Source organism: Lampetra planeri, chromosome 61, assembly GCF_965212315.1.
Source record: "Lampetra planeri chromosome 61, kcLamPlan1.2.h2, whole genome shotgun sequence".
Classification (NCBI taxonomy): domain Eukaryota; kingdom Metazoa; phylum Chordata; class Hyperoartia; order Petromyzontiformes; family Petromyzontidae; genus Lampetra; species Lampetra planeri.
In genome coordinates this window covers 3,257,589-3,281,965 of record NC_136167.1, presented here as the reverse complement: position 1 = coordinate 3,281,965, position 24,377 = coordinate 3,257,589, and the positions used below count along the sequence as shown (strand labels likewise).

The 24,377-nt window shown below is 51.2% G+C and overlaps 1 protein-coding gene across 4 annotated transcripts in view; it reads left to right on the top strand.

Moving 5' to 3' along the window:
- The window catches only part of C61H1orf21 (chromosome 61 C1orf21 homolog), a 39,036-nt gene extending 18,833 nt beyond the window's left edge, over nt 1–20,203 (top strand). For 2 of the 4 annotated variants that reach the window (XM_078619034.1, XM_078619036.1), the window contains exons 2-6: nt 2,982–3,240; nt 4,589–4,740; nt 5,922–5,986; nt 13,283–13,343; nt 14,530–20,203. In XM_078619034.1, the coding sequence (XP_078475160.1) occupies nt 3,099–3,240; nt 4,589–4,740; nt 5,922–5,986; nt 13,283–13,343; nt 14,530–14,568 (459 nt within the window). In that variant the 5' untranslated portion in view covers nt 2,982–3,098 and the 3' untranslated portion in view covers nt 14,569–20,203. Of the gene's footprint in view, nt 1–2,930; nt 3,241–4,588; nt 4,741–5,921; nt 5,987–13,282; nt 13,344–14,529 lie in introns of all 4 variants that reach the window. The other 2 variants (XM_078619037.1, XM_078619035.1) reach the window with 2 other exon arrangements.
- Nucleotides 20,204–24,377: the final 4,174 nt, after the last annotated feature.

The window sequence follows — 24,377 nt, the reverse complement described above, 5'->3', positions numbered from 1 at the left end:
TGTACTGCTGTTGGTGTCTTATAATGAGATGAGGGCCCCCCCCACCCCCATGGGCATTACAGGGATGGTCCCCGGTGTCTCGGTCGAGCCAGCTCAGCGCTGTGACCTCTGCGCCACCTCTTGAGCGAAAAACCAAACGTAACGTGGTAAATGTTATTTTGTGTGCGTGCGGTCATTTTTGGTAGAGGTTAGGGCCCCGCGCTACGAACTCGGCAACCCGAGTTCGATTCCTGCTCACGGTCAACACCAGTGGCGATCATTGAACCGGTCATGGGTCTCCCTTGGGTCTACTAGTCTGAATTGAGTACCTGGTGCGATGTGTAAATATCACCACTGGGGAGATGAATGCGATCGGGCGTGGTGTTGGTCAACCATCCCCTTGTGTGTCGTTCTGGCCTTTATAGGTGTTCGCTAACAGCGCTTGCCCTCACAGTCATTGCTGACCGCGCAGAGGCCATAAACTCGCTACAGTTGAGAAACCCTGTTCACTAACAGCTCTATCAACGTGAAGCTGTGGATCACTGTGCGAGTTCGTGGGTCGTTGCATAAGTCATTGGTAACTGGGCTCTGATCATCAACTCGCTACACTTGAGGAACCCCGTTTATTCAGTTTACGTGTCGGTGGCGGTGGCGCATAGCACCAACGGCAAAAGCACAACACATTCGTGAATTACATTGCCCCTTAAAGTAAAAAATGTATAATTAGATATGTTCTCCCCCTGTTCTGCAAAGAAACTGAGCCTGCATATTGTACTGCGATATAAGAAACTTCCGCTATTATACAGCGGCACTGACCAGTCGGCTGTAGGGCATTTTCATTTCATTGTCGAGAAGCAGTGGGTGCCCTTTTAGAGTACAGTATACAGGAGTACAGTACAGACTATCGCTAGCGCCACCGCTCGGCAGCGTCCTGAATCTCTCGCAAACAACGCACCCATCATAAGCGCACGCACAGGAAGGTGCCAGATGGCTGTCGGGATTTTTTCGGGGTAAATGAACAAATATTTGTGTTTTCCGTCCGTGGCAGACGCCGGTTAATAGAGCCTTGCGGATGGCAAAGTGGCGGATAATCACGTCGCTCTTGCTGTGAATGAGGCTCTTCCTGGCCTCTAGAGTTATTTTTTAACCTGGATCGTCAAAGTAAACTGGAAGCATTAAACAATCGTCTCCTATCACCTCTCGTGTTTCTGCCCTTCGTCTCCCTTAGCCACGTTTTTCGGCTTCGTGTCTCAACCCCAGCCGGGCAGAGATCCCCCGTGGTTTGCTTCCAAAATTGATTTCGCGGCAATGATCTAATTTTGACTTCGTCCAACGTTTAAAGGAGTAAAAAGAACGCCGCTGCTGTTTTATTGAACAGCAGGAGCGTGCGTATGACCAGATCGCCTAGAATGTATGTTGAACTTCTTTCGCACAGTACTTAGCCAATCGCGTTAATCGGAGGTGCGGGGAAAGGACAACAAACTAAGCACAAAAAGCAGTTCTTACTAAATTAGCTCTCAATCTGGATTTCAAAGTGCATAGCTCCAGTGGCTTTCCGAGTATCATCAATCCACGTTTCTCTCTTCCTGTCCATTTGTTTACCTGTATAGCCCCCCAATCTCTGCTGACATTCTAATGCCGCGTGCGTAGAGACCAGCAGTGTTTTGTTTTGCATTCTTGTTGCTGCTGCTGTTGTCTCCCAGCTCTGTGGTTTACTGCTGCTACGTATTCATTGCAACACTCTACGCCACCAGGGCCTTATCACAGAGTTTTTGTTCATCGTTAGTGAGCGTTGCTGCACAGACGGGTAAGGAAGCTTGGTTGTTTCCACACAGAGCGTCTCTTTTCTGAAAACATCCACCTCCTGTGAACTCGCTGCAATCGCATTTGCTAGTTGGGTCGTTCTGTAACATTGTAAATAGTGAAAAGTAATAAAAAGCTAAATGGTTGGAAGGTGCAGCTCTGCAAATTCCTGCTCGCACCACTGCTGGTCGGAAGGGTGATCACCAGAGGGAGCTCAACAGAGCCCTTCTCTACAGGTTATTTGGTCTACTCTCCCACGCTGGGGGCAGGGGGTGGGGGGGGGGCGGAATTTAAGAAATTCGCCCCCCCCCATTGTTTCTACTGCCACGCCGGGAGATAGAATCGACCCGGCGACCTCTGCGTTTCTTGCCACCGCTCGTGTGCTGTTTGTGTGCGCGTCTCTGTGAGCAGTTGCGTTACCGTTTGCGGAAGAGATGCCGCTGTCGACCGTTGACCTGCTCGGCAATCTTTAGCTGACGCGCTTTTGTCTCGTGAGACATTGCTAACGATGCAATTTATAATGCGTAGTGACATTCACGGACGGAAAAATGACCGTGATACTGAGTTGGGGAGCCAGGCTCGGTGTCACTTGATAGCCAGGTGATAGTGGTGGGGCCTTTTAAGTGTCTCTTTAAAAGGCGATGCAGATTGACTGCTGCTGCTGCTGTGAATGTGCAGCGGCGGGACGATGATGGCCACGTTCCAGATGGCGGGGGCTGCCACGGAGAGACGACGCCAGGCAGTAGCGCCGCCCAGGTCGGTGGTCGAGAGAGGAGGAGGAGGAGGAGGTTGAGAGTCGCGCTGCTGCAGCTGCCGATCGTTCTCACGTGAGCCATAGTGCAGGGTGATGGGAGCGGAGAGAAACACGGTGGACGACCGAGAGTAGAGGCGCTGTGGCAGAGGCAGGCAATGGGAAACCGGCAGAGAGAGTCCAGGGAATCCAGCCGAGGATTTGCAAAATGTACGAACTACGATTGGTCGGCACGACCCTGAATACGGCGTTTGTTCTCCTCCGTTGCGCAACTGCTCACTCGGATGTGGGTAGTGGTCGCGGGGACCGATTGCGTTGCACGATTTCGGGATTGGCGATTTGTTTGCTTGACCGATTTGATTGCTCGTGAGCCGGCTTCAAAAAATGCGCGGGGAAGGACGCGCCAACGCTGACGCGTGGTGTCCACTCCCCTTGTCTTTTCCCGCAGTAATGCGCGAGCTCGGAGGCACGTGAAGCCGCACCGGCGCGCGGCAACTCTCCGCCGGAGGACTCCGCCGGAGGAGGGGAGGAGGGGGCGTGGGGGAGGGAGGGGGAGGGTGCCCCGATGCGCGTGCCCGCAATGGGCTGCGCCTCCAGCAAGAAACAGCAGTCGGTGGGGCCCGGCGACGAGGAGGAGGAGGGGGGGGAGACCAACGGAGCGAGCGCCGAGAGGGCGCAGCACAACGGGGACGCACACAAGAAGGGAGGTGAGCGGGTGGAGGAGGCGCAACCACCACCGTCGTCGGTGCCACCACAGTTCGTGGGCAGCAGCGCCGTCATTAGCGTCATCGTCAGCAGCAGCGTCATCCTCATTGGTATCATCTTCGTCATCGGCGTCGTGAGTGGCCATCAACAGAGCGCAGGGCAATGGAGACGCGCGTTAGGGAGATGAGGGACGTTCCCACCATCACCCCTCATCATCATCGTCGTGGTCATCATCAACCGCTGTCCCACACGAACTTCCGTCGGGCACATTGCGTGTGATATGGACACAGGCTAAACTTATCGATTGGCGAATTAACGCGGCATTAAAACTGCTTGCCTGGGAGCACGGCTTCCGGGGACGCGTACACCCTGGGAAACGTGTCCACCGGTCCATGACTGTTACATTTCCCCTGTGCATGTCTTCCTTCCAGAATAATCGATCAACAATACCAATCGGTAGGAGTAGCTTGGTTGGCATGGGCCCAGATGCAATTAATGAAATGGACCCCACTGCTCACCACCCCCCACCCCTACTTGTGTACGATTTGTAGCCCAGGGCCTGGGTGGGCCCCTCTGGCCCATGGGGGCCTGGTGCAGTTTGCACTGCCTGGGCACGATGAAAGCCACGCCACAGTTTTTTAGTTTAATTTCATTGAAATATATGTACTAGTTTTTTTCTGTACACGAAAACAAAGGCCCAGCAGCGGATATCCGCCAGGCCCTGTGTACCCTACGCATCCTGATTGATGGGGGGGGGGGGGGGGGACACGGACAACCTGGGACACAGTTTAGAGTTTTTAACTTTGGATGTATTTTCAAGGGGCCTACCTCCTCATCCGACCGTGAGTGAACAGATTCGGCACTCTTTCCGCCAAAAAACCACACACGAGATAAGGATTCCCCTGTCAAATGATAGAACATTATTTTCTTTGCTGTGTTTATCTTGCGATGACTTTGCTAAAAAAAGAAAAATCTCGTGTCGATCTGGGAATCTAGCTGAAACAAGGTTAAAAAGGGGTTTCCTTTATTTCAATGGCTTTAACTTTGCAATCCATTCCAGTGCAGCTCACGTTTTTGCCGAGGTTATTGAATTTGTTACTTGCAATGTTTTCCACATTTAGAACCCCATGTGTGGCCAATCTGGCATGGGCTGCTACCGTGCGATCCACCAAGCCTCCCTGCCTGCTCAGCTGTGCTGGAGTGCGCAGGCGGTGGCGGGCGGCGTAGCCACCGCCGCCACCCACGTGCACGTTTGCGTTTTCAGCCTCGGCTTGGTCGATTGTTAACGCAGTAAATAAAAATCCGAAAACAACATAACAAAAAATCACACCTTGGCCCGTTTCTCCGCAGACAAACCCTCGAAGACGGACGTGGAAGGGCCGAAGAAAAAGGCCGCCGGCGCCGATGGGATCGGTGCTCTCAGCACCATGCAGAACCACCTCGCCGCCAGGCCCGATGCCAACGACCGATTTGCGGGGATTGCCGGGGATGCGGCGGCCGGGGTGAGCTGCTCCCCCCCCCCCAACTCGCCCCACCACAGCTCCTCCGGCTCAGACTCACAAACCGGGGGGGTGGGGGGGGCGATTCCGGTGGATTCAATCAAAACCCAACCCCCAAACACAAAGGAGCCAAGAAATAGAAAAAAATCGCTTTGAAAAAGTTCCGTCTTACGGCGCGATTTGAATGAAGTGAGAGAGGGGGGGGTGGGGGAGTCAGCAGAGTGTACGTCCAGTAGAAGTGAATTCCACTGGTTGCCATTGGGTGAACAGATTTAGCAGGGTTGGCTACATACACTGTGAAAGAAGTTCAAAATATTTCTGGTTTCTTTCGGTAAAGTCACGTAGAAGGGAAATAATAAAAATTATACAACGAAAACATAATAAAGTTCTCACGACGTTTCGGCCACAACGCAAGCAGCCATCCTCGGGTGAAGAAACAGAGCTGTCTGAAAGACACCTGAGAACGGCTGCTTGTGTTGTGGCCGAAACGTCGTGAGAACTTTATTATGTTTTATTTTGATTATTTTATTATTTCCCTTCTACGTGACTTTACCGAACGAACCAAGAATATGAATCCCTGCAGTCACGAAAACTTTAAATCCAAAGTTCAACATACATATGAGTGGGGATTTAACAAACTTGCTCTCCCCATTGTTTCAGTTGCTCTGCTGGGTGCCCACCCGACACGTGGCCCGCACGTTGGGCAGTCGTCTGCCAGGAGGGGAGGGGGGGCGGCGATGATTGCACCGCACTCATCGCCAATTGAGTTGTTTGCGGTATAATTTTTAGACTGGGGCAAATTTGGACTGTAACTTCGGCACGTGATGGCCTGCTCGTTTCGAATAATGACACGGGATCATTAACGTCCGTTGTAAAGCAGATGGCCCGCAGTCTTTTGTGATTAACACACGGTGCAGTATTGGCCAGGGCTACCTGCCGGAATCGAGATATAAACCTCCGATTAGCACGTTTGGCTACGTATGGTACCAAAGAAGTTCTACATAGGAAAGAACTTATTCGTCCATACATAGTTATGAACAGGCTACCGCTGGGCCGCGTCACCGCCCTGTGTGTTGCGCTTCCGCAACAGGCACCGGGTCTAGCAGAAGGAGGGAGGTTTGGTGGTGATGGTGGTGGTGGTGGCGGCAACAACGACCTTGATGCCTCGTTCTGTTGTCTCTCAGAAGCTGGGAGTCGGGAGGCAGATCGTGAGAGATGGTCTTCAAGTGAGCGGAGGAGCGCGAGCCAAGTAAGGCATCCCGCTGCACGGCGTTTCTTTCCTCCTGTCTGTCTTTCACATGGGCGGGGTGAGGGGAGGGGGGGTGGTCATGAGATCATTGGGTACGAGCAAAACTTTCCTGTCAAGTTGCATTGCTGTTGAGAATTTATCCTGCGGAAAAGCAGCCACATTAATGCGCACCATCTCCTTCGTTCCTATGTGGAAGATCCAAGACAAGCCATGCAACACAAACTGTGGACAATATCGACAATCTAGTAAACCCATAATGATAGAGATCTATTTAGAAACAATCCATAGCAGTGCGATTGTGGCCGTACAGACCTCCGCATTGGCATCGAGCTCCCGAGCACATTTGCCATGTGCAAGGGATAGAATAGAATCAGACATGTAAATAAAGGGCTAATACTGAAGTTTTTAAACAGTAAAAACAGGTTTTACCCTTTCTGACAATAAAACACGAGGTGTTAGAATTTGTTTAAACACCAGATAGATACCTTTTGCAAGGTATAAAGTCTGTATTAACCACACGTACTTTCGGCAAAACAAGTAAACGAACATGCTCTGATAATGATTTTTGCCTTGTCCTTGAAACTGATTGGCCTACACCAGAGACGTCTTTATGGCCCTGTCTCACCGGTGTGAGACCAGAGAACGCTTCAAAGGCGAAAGTACAAAGACAAGGCAAGTCTCGGAACATTTATAGCTCGGGTTGAGCAGTTACATCGATGGGATACCTTTTTTTGCCAGTATCTAAAATGAACATTTTAACACCTCCTGTTCTATATTATATTTTCTTGCTGTGGATTTCACACCTGATGATGATTGCTTGTGTTGCAGTCGAAACGTCGTGAGAATTTTTATTGTTTTATATTTATATTATTTTATTGTTTCCCTTCTACGTGACTTTACCGAAAGAACCAAGAATATGAATCCCTGCAGTCACGAAAGCTTTAAATCAAAATTTAAAACCTCCTGTTGTGTTGCCAGAAAGGGTAAAGCCTATTCTTATTAATTTTCATAATTGTTGATATTGGCAGCAAAGATCCCATCGACGAAAGTTTTGCTACCTCTCTTACATGGAGGTACCAATTTCTTCTCTGGCATCTGCACGCGGATCGCCGTGTTATTTAACGGAGCCATTATTGTGAAATGTAAAATTTTATTGGCGCCAGGTCAAACGGAGGCGGGTTGAGTTCGTTGTGGAAGGAATCGCCGTAAAAGCTGCTGACTGCTGCTGCTGCAGCAGTTTTCCTGTAGCCACAGGGCGGCCACAGGGCGGCCACAGGGCGGCCACAGGGCGGCCACAGGGCGGCCACAGGGCGGCCACAGGGCGGCCACAGGGCGGCCACAGGGCGGCCACAGGGCGGCCACAGGGCGGCCACAGGGCGGCCACAGGGCGGCCACAGGGCGGCCACAGGGCGGCCACAGGGCGGCCACAGGGCGGCCACAGGGCGGCCACAGGGCGGCCACAGGGCGGCCACAGGGCGGCCACAGGGCGGCCACAGGGCGGCCACAGGCCAACGAGGGTGCTGCCCGGCACTCGTGGCGCGGTGCCACCATGGCCTGGCGCCAGCGGCGCGTTCGCTGATCGTTGCGGGGGTTTTGCGGTTTGAATCCAGCGACCATCCTGATTAATACTGCGGTGTAAAATAGCCGTAACAATATTACTACGACTAACACCACGGTGGTCGTTAAAAATTCCCGTGCCAGCATTCGCAAGAGTAGGCCCGTCGTGTGCAGGCGTTGGGGTACAACATTCGGCAAATTCGAAAGTTATCGGATTGATGATTATACACAACGCCAATCATCGTCCCCCCCCACCCCCCGTGCTACTGACAGAAGAATGCCCCAGGTCACCAGTAGATGAGACTCATCCTCGTCTGTTGAGTTTTCATCTGGATAAACAAATTCTACTTGACACTCGTTCGTGTACCTGTGAACTACTGGCACCATCACAGGAGCACGGTTAATTGCAGTGTGTCCTAACATTATATGGGAAGCTATATATATTTATAAAAACAAAGACCTTCCGGGTAAACTGTAGGGGCAATTGCTGTTAGCGAGCACCTATGAAGGCCGGCATGGCGCACGAGGGGGTGGGTGGCCTGCACCACGCCCAGCCGCCTTTGTCTCCCCAATGGCAATGTTTACATATTGCACCAGGTACTCATTTGAGGCTGAGTCGACCTAGGGGGGAGGCCCAGGGACTGGTTAAATTTAAGGTCACTGGTGTTGACCGTGAGCAGGAATCAAATTCGGGTCATCGGGTTTGTAGTGCAGCGCGATAACCACGACACTACCGTTCCCTTATATACACACACACAAACACGGTGTCCTGCCTACTATTGTTACGTTTCTTACTCAGGAGAGCTTCATTAGGGGGGACCACGACCGCTGCGTTTCCCCCAATTAATTTATCGCGAAATAACCTGGAGCATGACACCGGCAAGCGCGTGGCCACCTCGTCTTCCAGCAACGACCGCCACGGTGCAGGCTGCCCGGAGTGTTTGTGGTTGATAACAACGCACCCGCGGTATTGGCCAAGGAGGTGGTTGTGGGTCTCAAATAGGGATATTTGTTTTTGGAGAGGTGGGGGCGTAGGGGGTGGTGGGCGTGTACCCTACATAAACATTTAAGTAAATTATATTTTAAAAGAAATTCGCACTGCCAAAGCTTTTGCACCCTTGTGAGCTGCGCAGAGAGATGTAATGTGTGCCGATGCAGGTCCAGTCCAGTCCTGTACCGTGTGCAGTGACCAACTAGCACTGGATCGTGCGATCCCGAATCGTTTTGCGTTTTTGGTTACTTTTACGGTGGTTTTAGTTCCCCGTTGCCACATTTATTTTTATATTGCTGCTTTTTTTCTTTGTTACACATTGTAAAAGAGCAATATAAATAACATTGCGAGCCGTAAACGGGCTAAATAAAGAATGGGACCCTGCCACAATGGTGTAACAGCAGCACACTGGACTGGCAATCCAGAGGTCGTCGATTGAAACGCCACCATCCACCGCCTCTGTCCACGCTGCAGCATCACGCCGCAGTTAAGTCTATCGGCAACGCGCCTGCGGTGGGGAAAAGTGTGGGTACTCCCACCTTATCGAAGCTGTTGAGCCAGCGTGGAAGTGTAGGCCAAAACGCTGCCCAGATGGAACTCCGCAGAGCTCCCTCAACTAGTGGAGGCCATTCCGCCACCAGTGGCACGAGTGAGAAATTGTAGGGCTGCGCCTCTCCATGTCCTGAATTAGCCCGGAGCGTCGAGGACACTCCAGTCGGAGGAGAGTGGAGGTAGCAGGAAGATGATGCTCGCCCGTGTGAAGACCTTTGCATTTTATTGGGTGGTGCTGAGCTGGTTGGCGCCAGACTTGGTTTATCGGAAGGTTGCGAGTGCAAAGTCCAGTTTGGGGTCGGGTCAGCTTATTGTCATTATCTGGGAGCTGATGACAGAGGTCACGGGCCACTGAGCCAGCACCGCTAAGAGCTTGGGTTCGAATCCATGTTTCAGCCACCCACTGTGATTAAACTCGGTTGCAATGCACTCCGATTAGCATGGTTGGCTACGTACGGTGCGAAAGAAGTTCTACATACATACTGCCTATAGACTCAGCAGTGCCCATAGACTCAACGCTACCCATAGACTCAAAACTACCTATAGACTCAACACTGCCCATAGACTCAACACTACCCATAGACTCAACACTACTCATAGACTCAACACTGCCCATAGACTCAACACTGCCCATATACTCAACACTACCCATAGACTCAACACTGCCCATAGAATCAACACTGCCCATAGAATCAACACTGCCCATAGACTCAACCACTGCCCATAGACTCAACACTGCCCATAGACTCAACACTGCCCATAGACTAACACTGCCCATAGACTCAACACTGCCCATAGACTCAACACTGCCCATAGACTCAACACTGCCCATAGACTCAACACTGCCCATATAGACTCAACACTGCCCATATAGACTCAACACTGCCCATAGACTAACACTGCCCATATAGACTCAACACTGCCCATAGACTAACACTGCCCATAGACTCAACACTGCCCATAGACTAACACTGCCCATAGACTCAACACTGCCCATAGACTCAACACTGCCCATAGACTCAACACTGCCCATAGACTCAACACTGCCCATAGACTAACACTGCCCATAGACTCAAGACTGCCCATAGACTCAACCACTACCCATAGACTAACACTGCCCATAGACTCAACACTACCCATAGACTAACACTACCCATAGACTCAACACTGCCCATAGACTAACACTGCCCATAGACTCAACACTGCCCATAGATTCAACACTGCCCATAGACTCAACACTACCCATAGACTAAACACTGCCCATAGACTCAACACTGCCCATAGACTCAACACTACCCATATACTAAACACTGCCCATAGACTCAACACTGCCCATAGACTCAACACTGCCCATAGACTCAACACTGCCCATAGACTCAACACTGCCCATAGACTCAACACTGCCCATAGACTAACACTGCCCATAGACTCAACACTGCCCATAGACTCAACACTGCCCATAGACTCAACACTGCCCATAGACTCAACACTGGCCATAGACTCAACACTGCCCATAGACTAACACTGCCCATAGACACAACACTGCCCATAGACTCAACACTGTCCATAGACTCAACACTGTCCATAGACTAACACTACCCATAGACTCAACACTGCCCATAGAGTAGACTCAACACTGCCCATAGACTCCACTACTCATAGACTAACACTGCCCCTAGACTCAACACTACCCATAGACTCAAGAATGCCCATAGACTCAACACTACCCATGGACTAAACACTGCCCATAGACTCAACACTGCCCATAGACTCAACACTGCCCATAGACTCAACACTGCCCATAGACTCAACAGTGCCCATAGACTCAATCACTGCCCATAGACTCAATCACTGCCCATAGACTCAACACTGCCCATTGTCTCAACACTACCCATAGACTCAATCACTGCCCATAGACTCAGCACTACCCATAGACTCAACCACTAACACTCTCCATAGACTCAACACTGCCCATAGATTCTACACTGCACCTTCGATTAGAACGGTTGGCTACGCACATCGCGAAAGACGTTCAACGCATATACAACATTGGGTCTTTCTGCACTGCCGTCTGTTCCTGCCCACGAACTTGGCCCCACAGGCCGCAACGCCTAGCGCTCGACGCTCGCCCTTTCCGCATAACGCAGGCTCAATGCCCGTTGAGCTTGCGTGATCCGACGGCGATCGGACGCATTGCGGGTGGCTTCGTCACAGGGTTGGTCCACGTTAATGCCGTTTTTTGGCTGTGGTTGTGGCTATATTGCGGCTGTTGTCGTCATTTCATTTCAGTTGCGGTTGTAATGTGGTTGTAGTTGTGATTATAATGTTTGTTCGTTATATTGTGGCTTCAGTTGTGGTTGTAAAATACTTATGCACGAGGTGTTGATGATATTAATGTTGTCGATATGTCACTGGTGGATGTTGATATATTATTGTTGATGTGAACAATTATCTTATTGTTGTCGATGTATATTTGTCATTAGATTGATGTCATGTTGAATCGTTCTTGGTGTTGATTTAGATCTGTTTTTATCTGTTCATATTGTTACGTCACATTATTGTTGTTGTTGTTTGAAAGTCGGCCAGTGACTGTCGATCAATCCGTTTCGCTTGTGATTCACTGTAGCGATATCCCATGCAAATGCACGGCAGTGCTAGTTGGCGGCCTTCGTTTAACACGTATATCACGTTTGATCGAGTCTCAAGACCTTTTTTTTTAGGAAGGTCCTGACAGGGTATGTTTGGCCACATAAAAACCTTGCCAATCACGGCTTTGCCTCTAAACAGTTTGTTTAGTGAGGTCGGTTTTCCAGAAGACTGGGATGAGGGGAGTGATGTTTCGTCTATACGTGGTTGGACATTGCTAAGATTGTTGCGAAGATAGTCGTTCGACTCTTTTCGCACCGTACGTAGCCAACTGCGCCCATCGGAGGTGCGGCCTTGCGAGAGATGAGAGAGCGTTGCGTCCGTTGGATGGGACTGCGGTGCGAATGAATTGACTGCGTGGAACGATTTATTTACCGCGTGTGTGTGTGTGATGATGCAACACACAGGGAACTCGACACGCTCGCGCACAATGCAGATGTTCGCAGGCGCGTTGCCGCACGCATCTAGCCGTCCACTCTGGGGAGGGGGGGGGGGCTCAGTGTTGGGGGAGGGGGGGAGAGCGGTTGGGCACGAGTGCAGCGGTGCGGAAAGGGTGGTGTAGAGACGGGGGTTTGGTGATGAGGTGAAATTGAAAATAAAGATTGTACACGCGCACGCACAAGGGACGGAGAGCGACTCCGCGCTCCTTTAGTACAACGGCAAGGGGGGAATTCACTTGGAATTAGTTCAACCGAAAGAGGGGGAGAGGGAAGGGGGGAGGGAGGTGATGATTTTGTACCCAGGAGCGCAACCCTATTTCCCAGCGCGGCATTTTGCAGGAACATAACCACCCCCCTCCCCCAGCCCGCGTTCACGAGGTTTCCCTTACAACGGTGGGCGTTAAAGATCCCTTGACATCATTCGCAAGAGTGTGCTGCCTGCCACGTGTCGGCCAAGAGGGTCCAAATTCGCCCAAATTCGGAAATGACACCGCGGATCGCTCGATTGGGATCGCACGCAGCAGTCACCGCCCCCGACTGCAGATGAATGTCCCCGGGTCACTCTCTTACCTCTCTCTGTTGCTCCTGCTTGTGCTCAATCACAGGCTGCCGCTCCTTCTCTCGTCTCACTCCCTCCCTCCTTTCACTGGAACAAATTTCCCGCTCCACATTAGGCAGTCGCCTTCGCTCACTAAGTTTCCGTTCCTCACTCAAAACTCGCTTATTGTTTCCTAGCTCACCCCACGACCCCCTGAATCTGCCCCTCATAACCACCACCACCGTTACTGTTCCCTCTTCATATTCTCATTGCATGGCTGTCACTCGTTCCGCATTCATTCAATCCATTCATCATGATTTACTGTCATCAGTTTCGCTTTCACCGAATTCACTCATCACAGATTCGCCCCCATTACTTCCCTCTCATCTATTTCATTCACCTCACCTCGACCGTTACATTCACACACACACTCACACGTGTTGTACCGTTCTTAATTCTCCATAAAGTGGCCTTAGCTAAGGCGCTGAATAAATTCCGTTAAGATAACACCTCGTCCTAGTCTCTTGAGATCACGTCTGGCTTAACAGAATTGACTTGCACTTGTTTTGCAGCCTGCACCTGTCGGAAAGTCAAATTGAGTTCTTCCGCATGTTGGATGAGAAGATAGAGCGGGTAAGTTCATTATTGCATCTCTACATCTGTGATGATGATGATTACTACAGTGATGTTGAAGATCAGCTAATCTGTGGATCATATTAAAGGTAAAAACCATTTATAATTTGCAACGAGCACTGTTTTAGTTCACTATCCGAGAGAGAGAATGTTTCGGAGGCCACCGGCAAAACCACAAACAAATGCGAGAAGGAGCCACCAGCTCTGTGGTGCTGTATTAGAGAGCTGCCGTGGTGGTGTTTAGGAGATTTTTGACCAAGCTCCATGAACGGGTGTTTACATCACCCGTAGCAATATTGACAATAATGATGCAAATTTAAACCCGCACAGGGCCACAGATCGCTTACTCTAATCCCCGCTCCTCACAGCCTGTTGTGCTGCTAATACCTCCGGCTTGGGATTGTTTTGGTGAACTGCGCAAATGGCTTAGCGAGCGGGGGGCTAACGCCAGGGCACATTTGCTCATTAGGAAAGCAATCCGTTGGACGAGCAGTCAAGGGTGCTAATTATGTACACCCTTTGCGCCGTTGTGAAAGGCCACCCTTTGTTATTTTATATAATGATCTTCCTAATGGTTTTGGCGCAACAATACGGCAGCAGACTTGATCGGCCGACGTGCACCACCGATGTGTTAACACGGAGGCGTTCAACGGCTGCCTGCGATCTCCCGGGGAAAAAACAGGAGGAAGTGCGCACGAGAGGGGGCGGGGGAGGGGGGTAGGAGAGAGAGAGATGGGAGAGTGTTATGGGGGAGCTTGTATGGGAAAGAGAGGGAAGAGAGAGGGGATAATGCTGTCGGGTAAAATCGCTAAATGGGGGGACAATGGTCGGGATCAAGGAGCGAATCAACTCGGAGGGATAATCTCTCTCCCATTTTGACGAGTTGCGTAACGCCAATAATACAAACGTTGATTTGGCTCCCGGTGGAGCCACCTGCCCTCCTTTATGCCGGGGCGGCTCGGCGCTCCGCACAGCTCCGTCTCAACACCCCCCCCCACCCCCCCTGAGTCTTAGCTGTGACTGAAGCCATGGGAGTGGGGCACAATAATTGCAGCTGTCTGTCGCCCCCCCCCCCCCCCCCCGAAGTTACCCTGTCCTGTGTTTTTTTTCAATACCGGTATTTTTTTTTGTCAGATGCAAACAACGCACCTTGCCGATCACTCGTTGTGTTTTCTTCTCCCGGCAGGGGCGCGACTACTGCTCTGACGACGAGGACGTGACATAGGCGGGGACCCCACCTCCCCCCCCCCCCCCCCCACAGTGAGGGGGGGGCTGCCCCCCGCGCCCCCGCCTGCCTGCCGTGAGCGCCACCGGACGGCGTGCGTGTCTCCGTGTACATACGACGGCGCGGAGTGCAAGACGACGGACAAACTAAACTCTCCCGAACGGGGAGATGACAGCCGTCCTCCAATTGCGCGTCGCGGCGGGAAATGCGCATTGACGCCGCGAAACGGCGGGCGTGTGAGAACCCGCGGCTGGAGCGACGGCACAGACGATCGAGACGGGAAGACTGTGCGAGGAGGAGAGGAGACGGCATAGAGGTGGTTGCCGTTTGCCGATGCGCCAAAACGTTTCGAGAATCTCTTCACGTGCGCCCATGCATTTTTTTTATCCCTCCGAGTGAAGGACGGGGCAAGGCTGGAGGATGACGATGATGACGATGATGTGTTCGTGATTTGTTCATCTCCGAAGAAGACGACTGCTGAGTCTGATGGAACGCAACAGTTTGGAGGTTCGTGAATAATAAATATCTGTAAATAATAACGATCATGATGATGATGATGAAGACGATGATGGCAACCAGAAGAAGATTTTGGGACACGTTCCTCTTGCGGCCGCTTCGACCCAGGAGTCAATCGACCAGATTCCGCCGTTGAGATGGAGAGAGTGATTGTTTTAAAACATAATTTTAGTATTCTACCCTCTGCAGCTACGTTGCTGTTGTTGTCGTCGTCGTGTTTTTACTTTCCGCGCGCGCAAGGGCTCATTCCCGGCCGCGGCGTTATTCGTGGAGCCTGCCGCGCCCCACCCCCCGCCCCGCGCTCTGTTCGCCGCAGGGCTTCCCCTGCGCTCCACCCTGCCGGTGGCGGCGGCGGCAACTGCATTCTCCCTCACTCCAAGCCGATTTCAACTGAACTGGGGGTAGAGAGAGAGACAACCTTTTTTTTAGCTTTGCTCTGCCGTGCGGTTTTTCCGATTTGGCGCCGTTCGGCACGACGTCCCGACGGCGTCGCTGCGGGAGCCGCTTCTTCAGGAACTGCTGAATCTGAAATCGGTTTGGGAATAGCGTTGATGACTGATGGGCACCGACGGCGAAATCGTCACGTCAAGAGTCGTGGCAGACGCCACGGAACGCACCGCTGCGGCGGTAACCGCGGAGTGCGTCTGCAGCGGCAACGGAAATGGTGACGACGACGATGACGACGACGACGACGCAGATTTGAACAATGGAATCATTTGGAACTAATTACTTGCTTAGTTCCCAAATTCAGTCGCTGAAGAAGCGGCCGGCGTGTGGAGCGAAACGTCGGACAGCGTGCCGAACGCAACCGTGTTCCGCTGCAGCACAACCGCGAGAGCCTACGCAAGTATCAATCGGAACATTCCCATCTCCACCAGATTCTTCCCCTAAATTATTATTTTTCTACAGATATCGTCGATTTCTTTTAACTTTGGCAGAAGACGCAAGTGCCACGGGAGTTGTTCGAATTTTTTTATTCTAAAGTCTTAATATTAATGTCTGCTGAAGGTGTTGTCATTGACACGGGGAAGTGACATTAAGTTGTTGACGTGGTATCGTAAACACTACGAAAGTGGCAGACTTTGTAAAATATATTTTTCCCCGTGAAGTTCGTGTCGAGAGCGATGAGAGCGCAGCTGCATGTGAATCTCGCCGCCGTTCCCCACCGATTAATTTTCCGACCGTCGATATTTTGCCAAATTATTGTTTTGCAAGTGGACAAAACGCAAACGCTAACATGCTCGTGCATTTCAACACGGTACCGTCCCGTTCCGTTCGCTCTTCTTAAGCCAAACTGAAAACTAGGATAAATACAAAACCGAGCAGTGTTTTTCTTCTGGCTGGGGTCTACACGTGAACCGATCGGTTGCACTTCTTGCTTGCGTGCAACTGAATGTCTTCTAATACGGACGCATATCTGCAACCAGTCACGAGCAGTTGCTTGCAATGGTAGAGAAAGGACTCCGCTTTCAAGCATCGATCCTCTCAGACGATTTGTAGCGAGTCGTTCCGTCACCCACTCGACAACATTTGCCCACAGCTACGATTTACGTTTTTATGGGCAGAGTGGGTGTGGCCGGACACGCGCCACGGCCCGGACACCTCGTCCTAGTTGCGCACGCCACCACTCGCTCGCATGCGAGCAGCGCATGGGCCAATGGGCGATGGTGCGATCCGATTTATTTATTTTTACCCCCACGCAAGCGATCCGATGGAGCGGCTCGGTGCTTAGGTGTGCAGCCGGCTTGAAGAATTGCCCAACATTTCCCAACGTGTTGTGCCAACGCATTTATTTTGGGTCGACTTTGCCAATTTTTCCCACGTTTGCCTTCTTAGAGGTGGGTTGGGGGGGTCACCCATTAGCTCTGTGCCACGCTGGTGACCAACAATCATTCCTGGGGGGCCGTCTGTCCATCTGCGTGCAGTGAAATCACTTAAAAAATACGAAATTAGGGAGTGATATTGTTTTTTAAGCAAAGTGAATGCAAATTCATTTGTGTGGGGTGTTTGTGTGATAGTAGTGATGGGGGTTGTGTGTGAGTTAATAGTGATGGGTTGTGTGTGTGTGTGTATCTGTACGTGTATGGATATTTGTACGCATGTTTCTGTCAGTGCGTGCATGTGGAATTCATGTAGGTGTGTGGTGTCACTGGTGAGTGTGTGTGTATTGGTTTACTGTGTGTGGAGTCGTGTGTGTGTGTGTACTGTGTGAGTGGATTTACTGTTTGGGGCTATGTGTGTGTGTGTGTGTCTTTACTGTTTAGGGTCACTGTGTGTGTTTGGGTTTGCTGACCTCCCGCAAGCGAGCCTTCGACATTTCGCATCGCTTCAGAAAGCATGCAGCCTGGCACAGATGCCATGGAGACATCGGCGCCACTTAGTGGCGAATGGCGGCTGTTGTTTCGTCTCTATGTACTGCTGTGTGTGTGTGTGCGCGCGCGAGTTTGCATGTACGTGTGTACGGAATGGCAGTTCGCCGGTTTGCACAATGTGCTACGAACAACTGACCAGCGTTTAATACCTGGCCACGTCCAACAAGTGGTGAGCATTACCCGTGAGGGTACTGCTCACCCCAGCCCCCCTACTTCACCAACCCTCGGTGACCAGTGCGGTGAAGTATGGTCAAACATCCCCCATGTCCGATACGGATTCGAGAGGCTGTCACCCAGCAGCAAATTGACAAGGGGCTGCAAGTTAGATCACTATGTACAATAAACTGCAATGGGGCGAGCCTAAAGTGGCCGTTGTAATGAGGGCATGGTGCGATGTGTCGTAAACATCAGCACTGGGGAGGGAAATGTGGCCGGGGGGGCGTGGAGTCCGGCCACATCAGCCCCTTGCATGGCGCTACGGCCTTTAATAGGTGCTTGTTTGTTAACAGCACTTGCCCCAACAATTAAAAAAATGCACAACAGGCGATCTTTGTGTTTGTATGTGTGCATGATTGTGTGCATGCTTGGGGGAATGTGTGTGTGCCCTAAGTGTGTTTAATGGGGGAGCTGTAGTGTGGCAGGTCGGCGCGCTGCGCTACGAACCCGGCGACCCGAGTTCGATTCCCACTCACGGCCACCAACACCGGTGAGGATTATCTGAACCGTTCATGGGCCTCCTCCGCTAGGTCGACACGGCCTCAACTGAGGACCTGGTGTGTAAACATCACCACTGGGGAGACAAAGGCGGCCGGGCGTGGTGCTGGCCACCAACCCCCCTAATCTGCCGTGCCGGCCTTCATAGGAGCTCGCTAACAGCGCTTGGCGTAATATCTGTTACGGCTATACGGGAGGTCTTTGTGTATGAATGTGCGTGTGTGCATGTTTATAAGTGTATGACGTAACCATCACTTAGTGGCGAATGGCGGGTATTGGTATTGGTTCATGAATGCGTCTGTATGTATGCACTGGTATGAATGCGTGTGTGTGTGTGTGTGAACATGTACGTACGTGTGCTTTTTAGGCCGTCAAGTTTACCCCAGCCACTTGATTCATTCATTACTCTACTTAATTACCTCCACACCCGCAACCTCTCCACGACGTTGGGCGGGTGAACCGTAAAGGGATCGTTCTGCCTCGTGGCGTTGTGACTTAACACACACGGCTAAGTAGTCAGCTCTCAGGGCTTGTGAGATACAATTCCACATCCGACGTGAACCAGCCCGGCGCTGTTCATTGCAAGTGCTCCTCAGCACATTCGGCAATAATGAGCTTGAGAAGACCTCCGCAGTCGTCCCCAGTGCTCCACAACGACGCACCGTGAGTTTGTGTACAGGGTCTCTCTGCGTACTGATTGTACAATTCTCGATTTACCCAGGAAAGCCTCAAAGAGTCCCAGGATTGGTTTGCAGGAGGGTTTCTGCTCAGGATATTTGGCCACGTGTTTTGTTTAATGTCCCCGCTTAACAGACGCGTGTAATGAATGCATCGGTTCCGCGGGTTTTGTCACGGTCGCGCTATTGGCGTCGCGTCGTCATGAGACCAAGAATCCGTTGGAAAATCTCGCACGGTGGTACAGCAGCTTCACGTTAGAGAGACGGCCTGCGGAAGTGGACATCACAGAGTTATCTCTGAGAACCTTTGGAGTGACATGCTGGTCCACAGAGAGTACCGATATTGTTTAATTCTCCAAGCTGGAATTTGGACAAATTGTGTACAAAACCAAATTGAATGTAATGTTTTTTTTTCTGCAGTCATTGCTGACCAGGATGAGACATTAACTCACTGCGCTAGAGCCCAGTTGAAGCAGAGGCAGCGGCTGGAACCTGGATTTTGAACCCAGGCTCTCAGCGGTGCCGGCTTTGAACCCCCTGGGCCACCCGGCCACCAAAATGCCAAGTGTCCAGCAACAAACTGCACTAAATGACGATGCAACAGCTAGAGTTAGAAGGTTACTTAAATTGAGAAAAGTTCTAGAAACTTGGTGAAATAAGCCAATGGGAGGGAGTTTCAAAGTGGAGCAATGCGAGGGAGGAAGCGGAGAGAGAAGTTGAGGTGACGTACATTGCGGCGGTCGAACAGAGGTAACTGGTGGACTTCCTCAACCCGTGTGTGGACGAATCGCTGGGTGAAGTTCATGGGGGCAGTAACCACAGTGGTAGCTATGGAAGGGTGGCAGGGAAGTGACTGATCGCCAGAGAGCGAGTGGCCGGCGTGAAATCGGTGAGGTTCACGGGAACAGTAACCATCGCAGCAGAGCGATAAGGAGACTCCCAGATGCACCTGGGCTGCGATGTGGCCAGGAGGTGGCAGTACAGCAAGCTAGTTTGTAAACCCATCTGCAAGGCCCTTTAGCATGTCATCTTCTCTTGCATACGTGGTTGGTTTAGTGCAGATATTCCGATTTTTCTCCCACGTTAAGCAAAGCACGTCCAATAGCAATTGGCCTCCCCCCTGCAAAAGGAGTTGAGATTCAGTGAGGCTTTCATGATAGGTAATATATGGCATTATGATTATTAGTGTTTTTACTCAAGTGTTCGGTGGAAGGTTCATTGTAGAAAAAAATAATGTCTGGATGGATTTCCATTGGGAGTAAAAAAAAAGTGTCTCAAACGCCGATGTTGTATACCTTAAGGCTTCCACGTGTCCCTATTTCAGAATCACAATATTTATTTATACTGCAGGAGTAATCCGATGAGCTATGAAGCTCTTTGTTTCACAGATGTCCAGTAGGGGAACGGGGTAAGAACGTGACAGGAGAGTCCCACAGTCCCGATGGTTTTTATGAAATTCTGTCCCAGCGTGTGCCCCCCCCCCCTCGCCTGCCTGATGGGTTTTTTTGTGTCCGGATTTTGTCACCGGTTTCAAATCCTCTCTAGGCCTCATGTTCAACTCGTGGTTCAGGCCAAAGGGTGGGGCCACCCGGGTAGGGGGTGGGGCTAGTTTGTGGGGCTAGTGCGTGAGTGGGCGGGGCTAGTAGGTGAGTGGGCGGGGCTAGTAGGTGAGTGGGCGGGGCTAGTAGGTGAGTGGGCGGGGTTCGTGGGTGGGGCTTTGTAAAAAAAGTAGGCGGGGCCACCCTGTGGCCCACTTAAGCCTCCCAAAAATATTTGGTAGCCGTCCAATGGAGACCACCACCACCGCCGTTGTCCTGCGTTGCGTGTGCCAGTGAGGAAACGTGAAACTCTTCCAAGTCCTTGAAGAAACTCTAGTGCAGAATCCATGGGGGGGGTTCGGGGGGTTGCTTTGGGTGGTGGGTCACTGGGTTTTTTCAAAAGTGTTTTTCTTTGACCTGTTCATTTTAACGGGAAAAGAAAAAAACGTTGCAATTCAAGTTATAATTATTTTGTTTGAAGAGTAGGCCGTGTGCTGGCATAATATAATGAATTAATTGCACGTAAATTATTAAATTGGGTAAAAATCACATGCCACCATCACCCGCTACTGGAAGACCACACTCGTCCGTGAAACATGATGACTGTGACTAAAGACTTGTGCTGTGAAGAATAGTGCTAACACCAAATGTGCTACTTTAATCATAAATTATCTGGCAAAGCTGCTGCATTGGCAGTGATGCATAAGCACAATTAACACAAAACATCTCCACATTCGTCAATGACCATGCATGGCATTAAAATATAAGGCTGCACACAGTTGTGTTGATGAATGTGCAGAGTTTTTTTTAAACGCATTAATAAGGTTAACTTAAACCCAGGGATCGGCAAGCGAGTGAAAGGAGTGCTCAACTTGACGCACACATTTTGTGGCGGAGTGTAGGTTTAACAGAAGAGTCCCTCCCTCCCAACCACCCACCCACCACCAGGTGGAGATGGCATGAGCCCTTCACACGATGCACCTCCCTCCACCAGTATTGGAGAATGTTGAATCCGTCTCGGCAGTGTTGAGCGGTTGGCATGCCCCCCCCCCCCTGCAAGCAATGAAATGCCCAAAATCCTCCCCTCCCCTTCGTAGCCTGGCGCCTGTTCCCCCTTCTGGCCCGTGGGCCTGGTGCAGTTGCCCCCCCCCGCCACAACTCCACAATTACGTCGCTGCGTCGCGTAACTCCACGTCGGTTTTGACTCTTAGCCTCTCGCGAGTTGTTAAATGCTGCCGGGTTAACGCAGTGTTACAGAAATCCTCCTGCAGGCCCGTGGACGGGACGTGCTTGTATTTGTACGTGTTTGAAGAAACGGACCCTTGTCCCTTATTATTTTAGCGAAAGGGGTGGATCTATCTGACAACAAAAAACAAGTTTAGCCGTTTTGGAGCTTCACTAAGACTGTTGTGTACCTCTTGTATCTCCCCCCACCGCACAACTGAGCCGTCACCAGGGGTTGTGCCGGGGCCAACCTGGCCACGACACCAGGAGGGCACCGGGGTTTCTTTTCCACTGCAGAAGCCAAGCCGTGCCACTGACGTCCACGCACAGTGAACGTGTGGGTGACGCCGGTTATGCCGCGTGCCGACCGACACGCGGCGAACGAGTCGTCAACCACCGCCTCCCTGGCCTTGCTTGGCCTCCGAGACAGATTTTGGATGACGTTTTGGCGAGGCTGACCGTAGCACGGCTTTGGTTCCGGCTCGGCACGGGAAAATAGTGGAAAAAAATTAACCCGTACCGCGACGAGTGACCAACTGGCTCGGCTCGGATGTGCCAGTGGAAAAGGGGTTGAACTGAAGTTGGGGGCAGGGGTCACGTGTTTGTATCCCTCTTGTGTGCACTCGTGTATCCCGACACAAGCCGCCCTCGGTTTCCATTGAATCCCTGTTGTTGCGTGGCCTTGTGTAAAAGCTGAACACTATTACTTTTTTAAATCTACTATCATGATTATTATTATTATCATTGCTGTTTATATCAATAATGTTTTATTTTCTTACGTTATGCCATTGAGTTATTGTGTGTGCAATCCGACATGCTTACATATCGTGTGCAGCACGTTAAGCGGAGGAGGGACGCCACGCCTCCGATGAGCACGGTGGGCTATGTATGGTGCGAAAGCTCAACATGCAGAATGGAGCCGAGCTTGTGAAACGAAACGCGAATGGAAAGTGACGCCAGGGGAGTTGGGATTTAATGCTCGCGGCGCCGAAACGCAACGGGATGGGATGAGGTTGCACGCGATTGTTCTAATGATCATGTCGAGGTATTGCTCGCTCACGCGGCTGCTGGTGGAAAGGGCCTCCGCTAGACTGAGCTCTATAGGCCCCCCCCCTCCCCCCCCTGGAGTATACTCCACGCCGGCCAGTACGTTATAGGAGATGTGGGAGTGAGCAACCCGCACTTTACCCCACCGCACGCGACCTGCCGATAGACTGAACCACTCGCGGCATTGATGGGTTGACGGAGGCGGCGGTGGGAGTGGTGCCGGGTGGTGGGGGGCGGGAGATGGAATGGGGAATGGGCGATCTTTGGATTCTAAGTTGAGTTGTGTTGCTGGCCGTGACGCCGCCACCACGGACAGCATCGGGCGCCTGTTGTTACGGGCAATTGAATTGCGGTATTGGGTTCCTAGCCCTGAGCCCTTGCCTCTGAAGTAACCATGCCGTTTGGTGGTGCCCGCTTATCGCAGTTTTTCGTCATCTCTGTCGCCGTGGGTAAGAGAGAAATATCCGCAAAAAGGCAATAAGCGTGTCACCTTTAAAGAGACGAATACATTTGAGCGTTTTTTGGGGGAAAATGTAAAAAAACACGTTTGAAAGCACATCGAAAGTGTAAAGGACAAATTGCCACGTTATTTAGTCACACCGTTAACATATTCAGGTCCCGATTCCTAACCACCGCACCGGTCACACATTCATCTTAAACCTCACGCTAACCCGCTCTGGCCTAACACACCCTCCACATCTACCCCAACTCCTCGTCCCTAACCCTCATCACACTTGCACTGCGTTCTCCGGATTACAAGCTGAACCTGGTAATCGACGATTGTGTAGCCTTAACTCCAACCCAAATTTAAAAGTAAATGGTAACCCCCCTCGCATCCTAATCCTCACCAATTTAGAAGCCAATCAAAAACATAAAAAAATCGCTTCTAACCCTCACCAACCATCTTTCACTGCGCAGTTTATCCATTGACTTCATTCCAAGACCAATCCAATTCCCCTGGATCAGCTGTTGAGAAAGAGCCAGGGAAGACTTTCTGGAGCTCTGCTATCGGATCACTTGAGCAGAAATTAATCGAGCACAGAGTAGCGCCATCAACATCATCATCATCATTAACATCATCGTCGACGACATCTTCAGCCTTGGTGTCATTTTCACTTTACAATTCGCTTCTCGCCCATTGCGTTCCGCATAGACCACCCCCCCCTCCCTCACGGATTTGCTTGGACGATGGATTGTTGTGGCCGCTTCGTTTTATTTAAGGGACGCCGCGTGGCCTCCTCCATCTGTGTTTGTAAGAAGTGCGACACGTCCTGGAGGCCAGGTATTTTGTATATTTAATTAAAGAAAACGTGTGTGTGCTCGCTAGTTTCTGTATATGCAATACCCACCCCCTCCCCCCATTCATAGCATGCCACACTTAAAAAATAATGGAAATGAAAAAAAAATACTGTAGGACCGCGCTGTTTATCCAAGTCATCCATGATGGTTACTTTACACTACTCGCCCCCCTCCCTGACCCCGTCCCCCCGCGATTTTAATAAACATGCATTTTTTCACAATGATGCTCTCGTGATTTCAATACATTCGCAGCTCGCTCTGCGCTTGAGCGAGATACGGGGGGGGGGGGGGGGGGCGGTGATGCGGTTCGAATCCAAGGTGGGCCGCCCTGGTTAATGCTGCCCGTGGTGTGTATCTAACCGTGATGAAACTACGGCTACTCCGCGCCAACCACTTGACTCGAAGTGGACCACAAATATCCA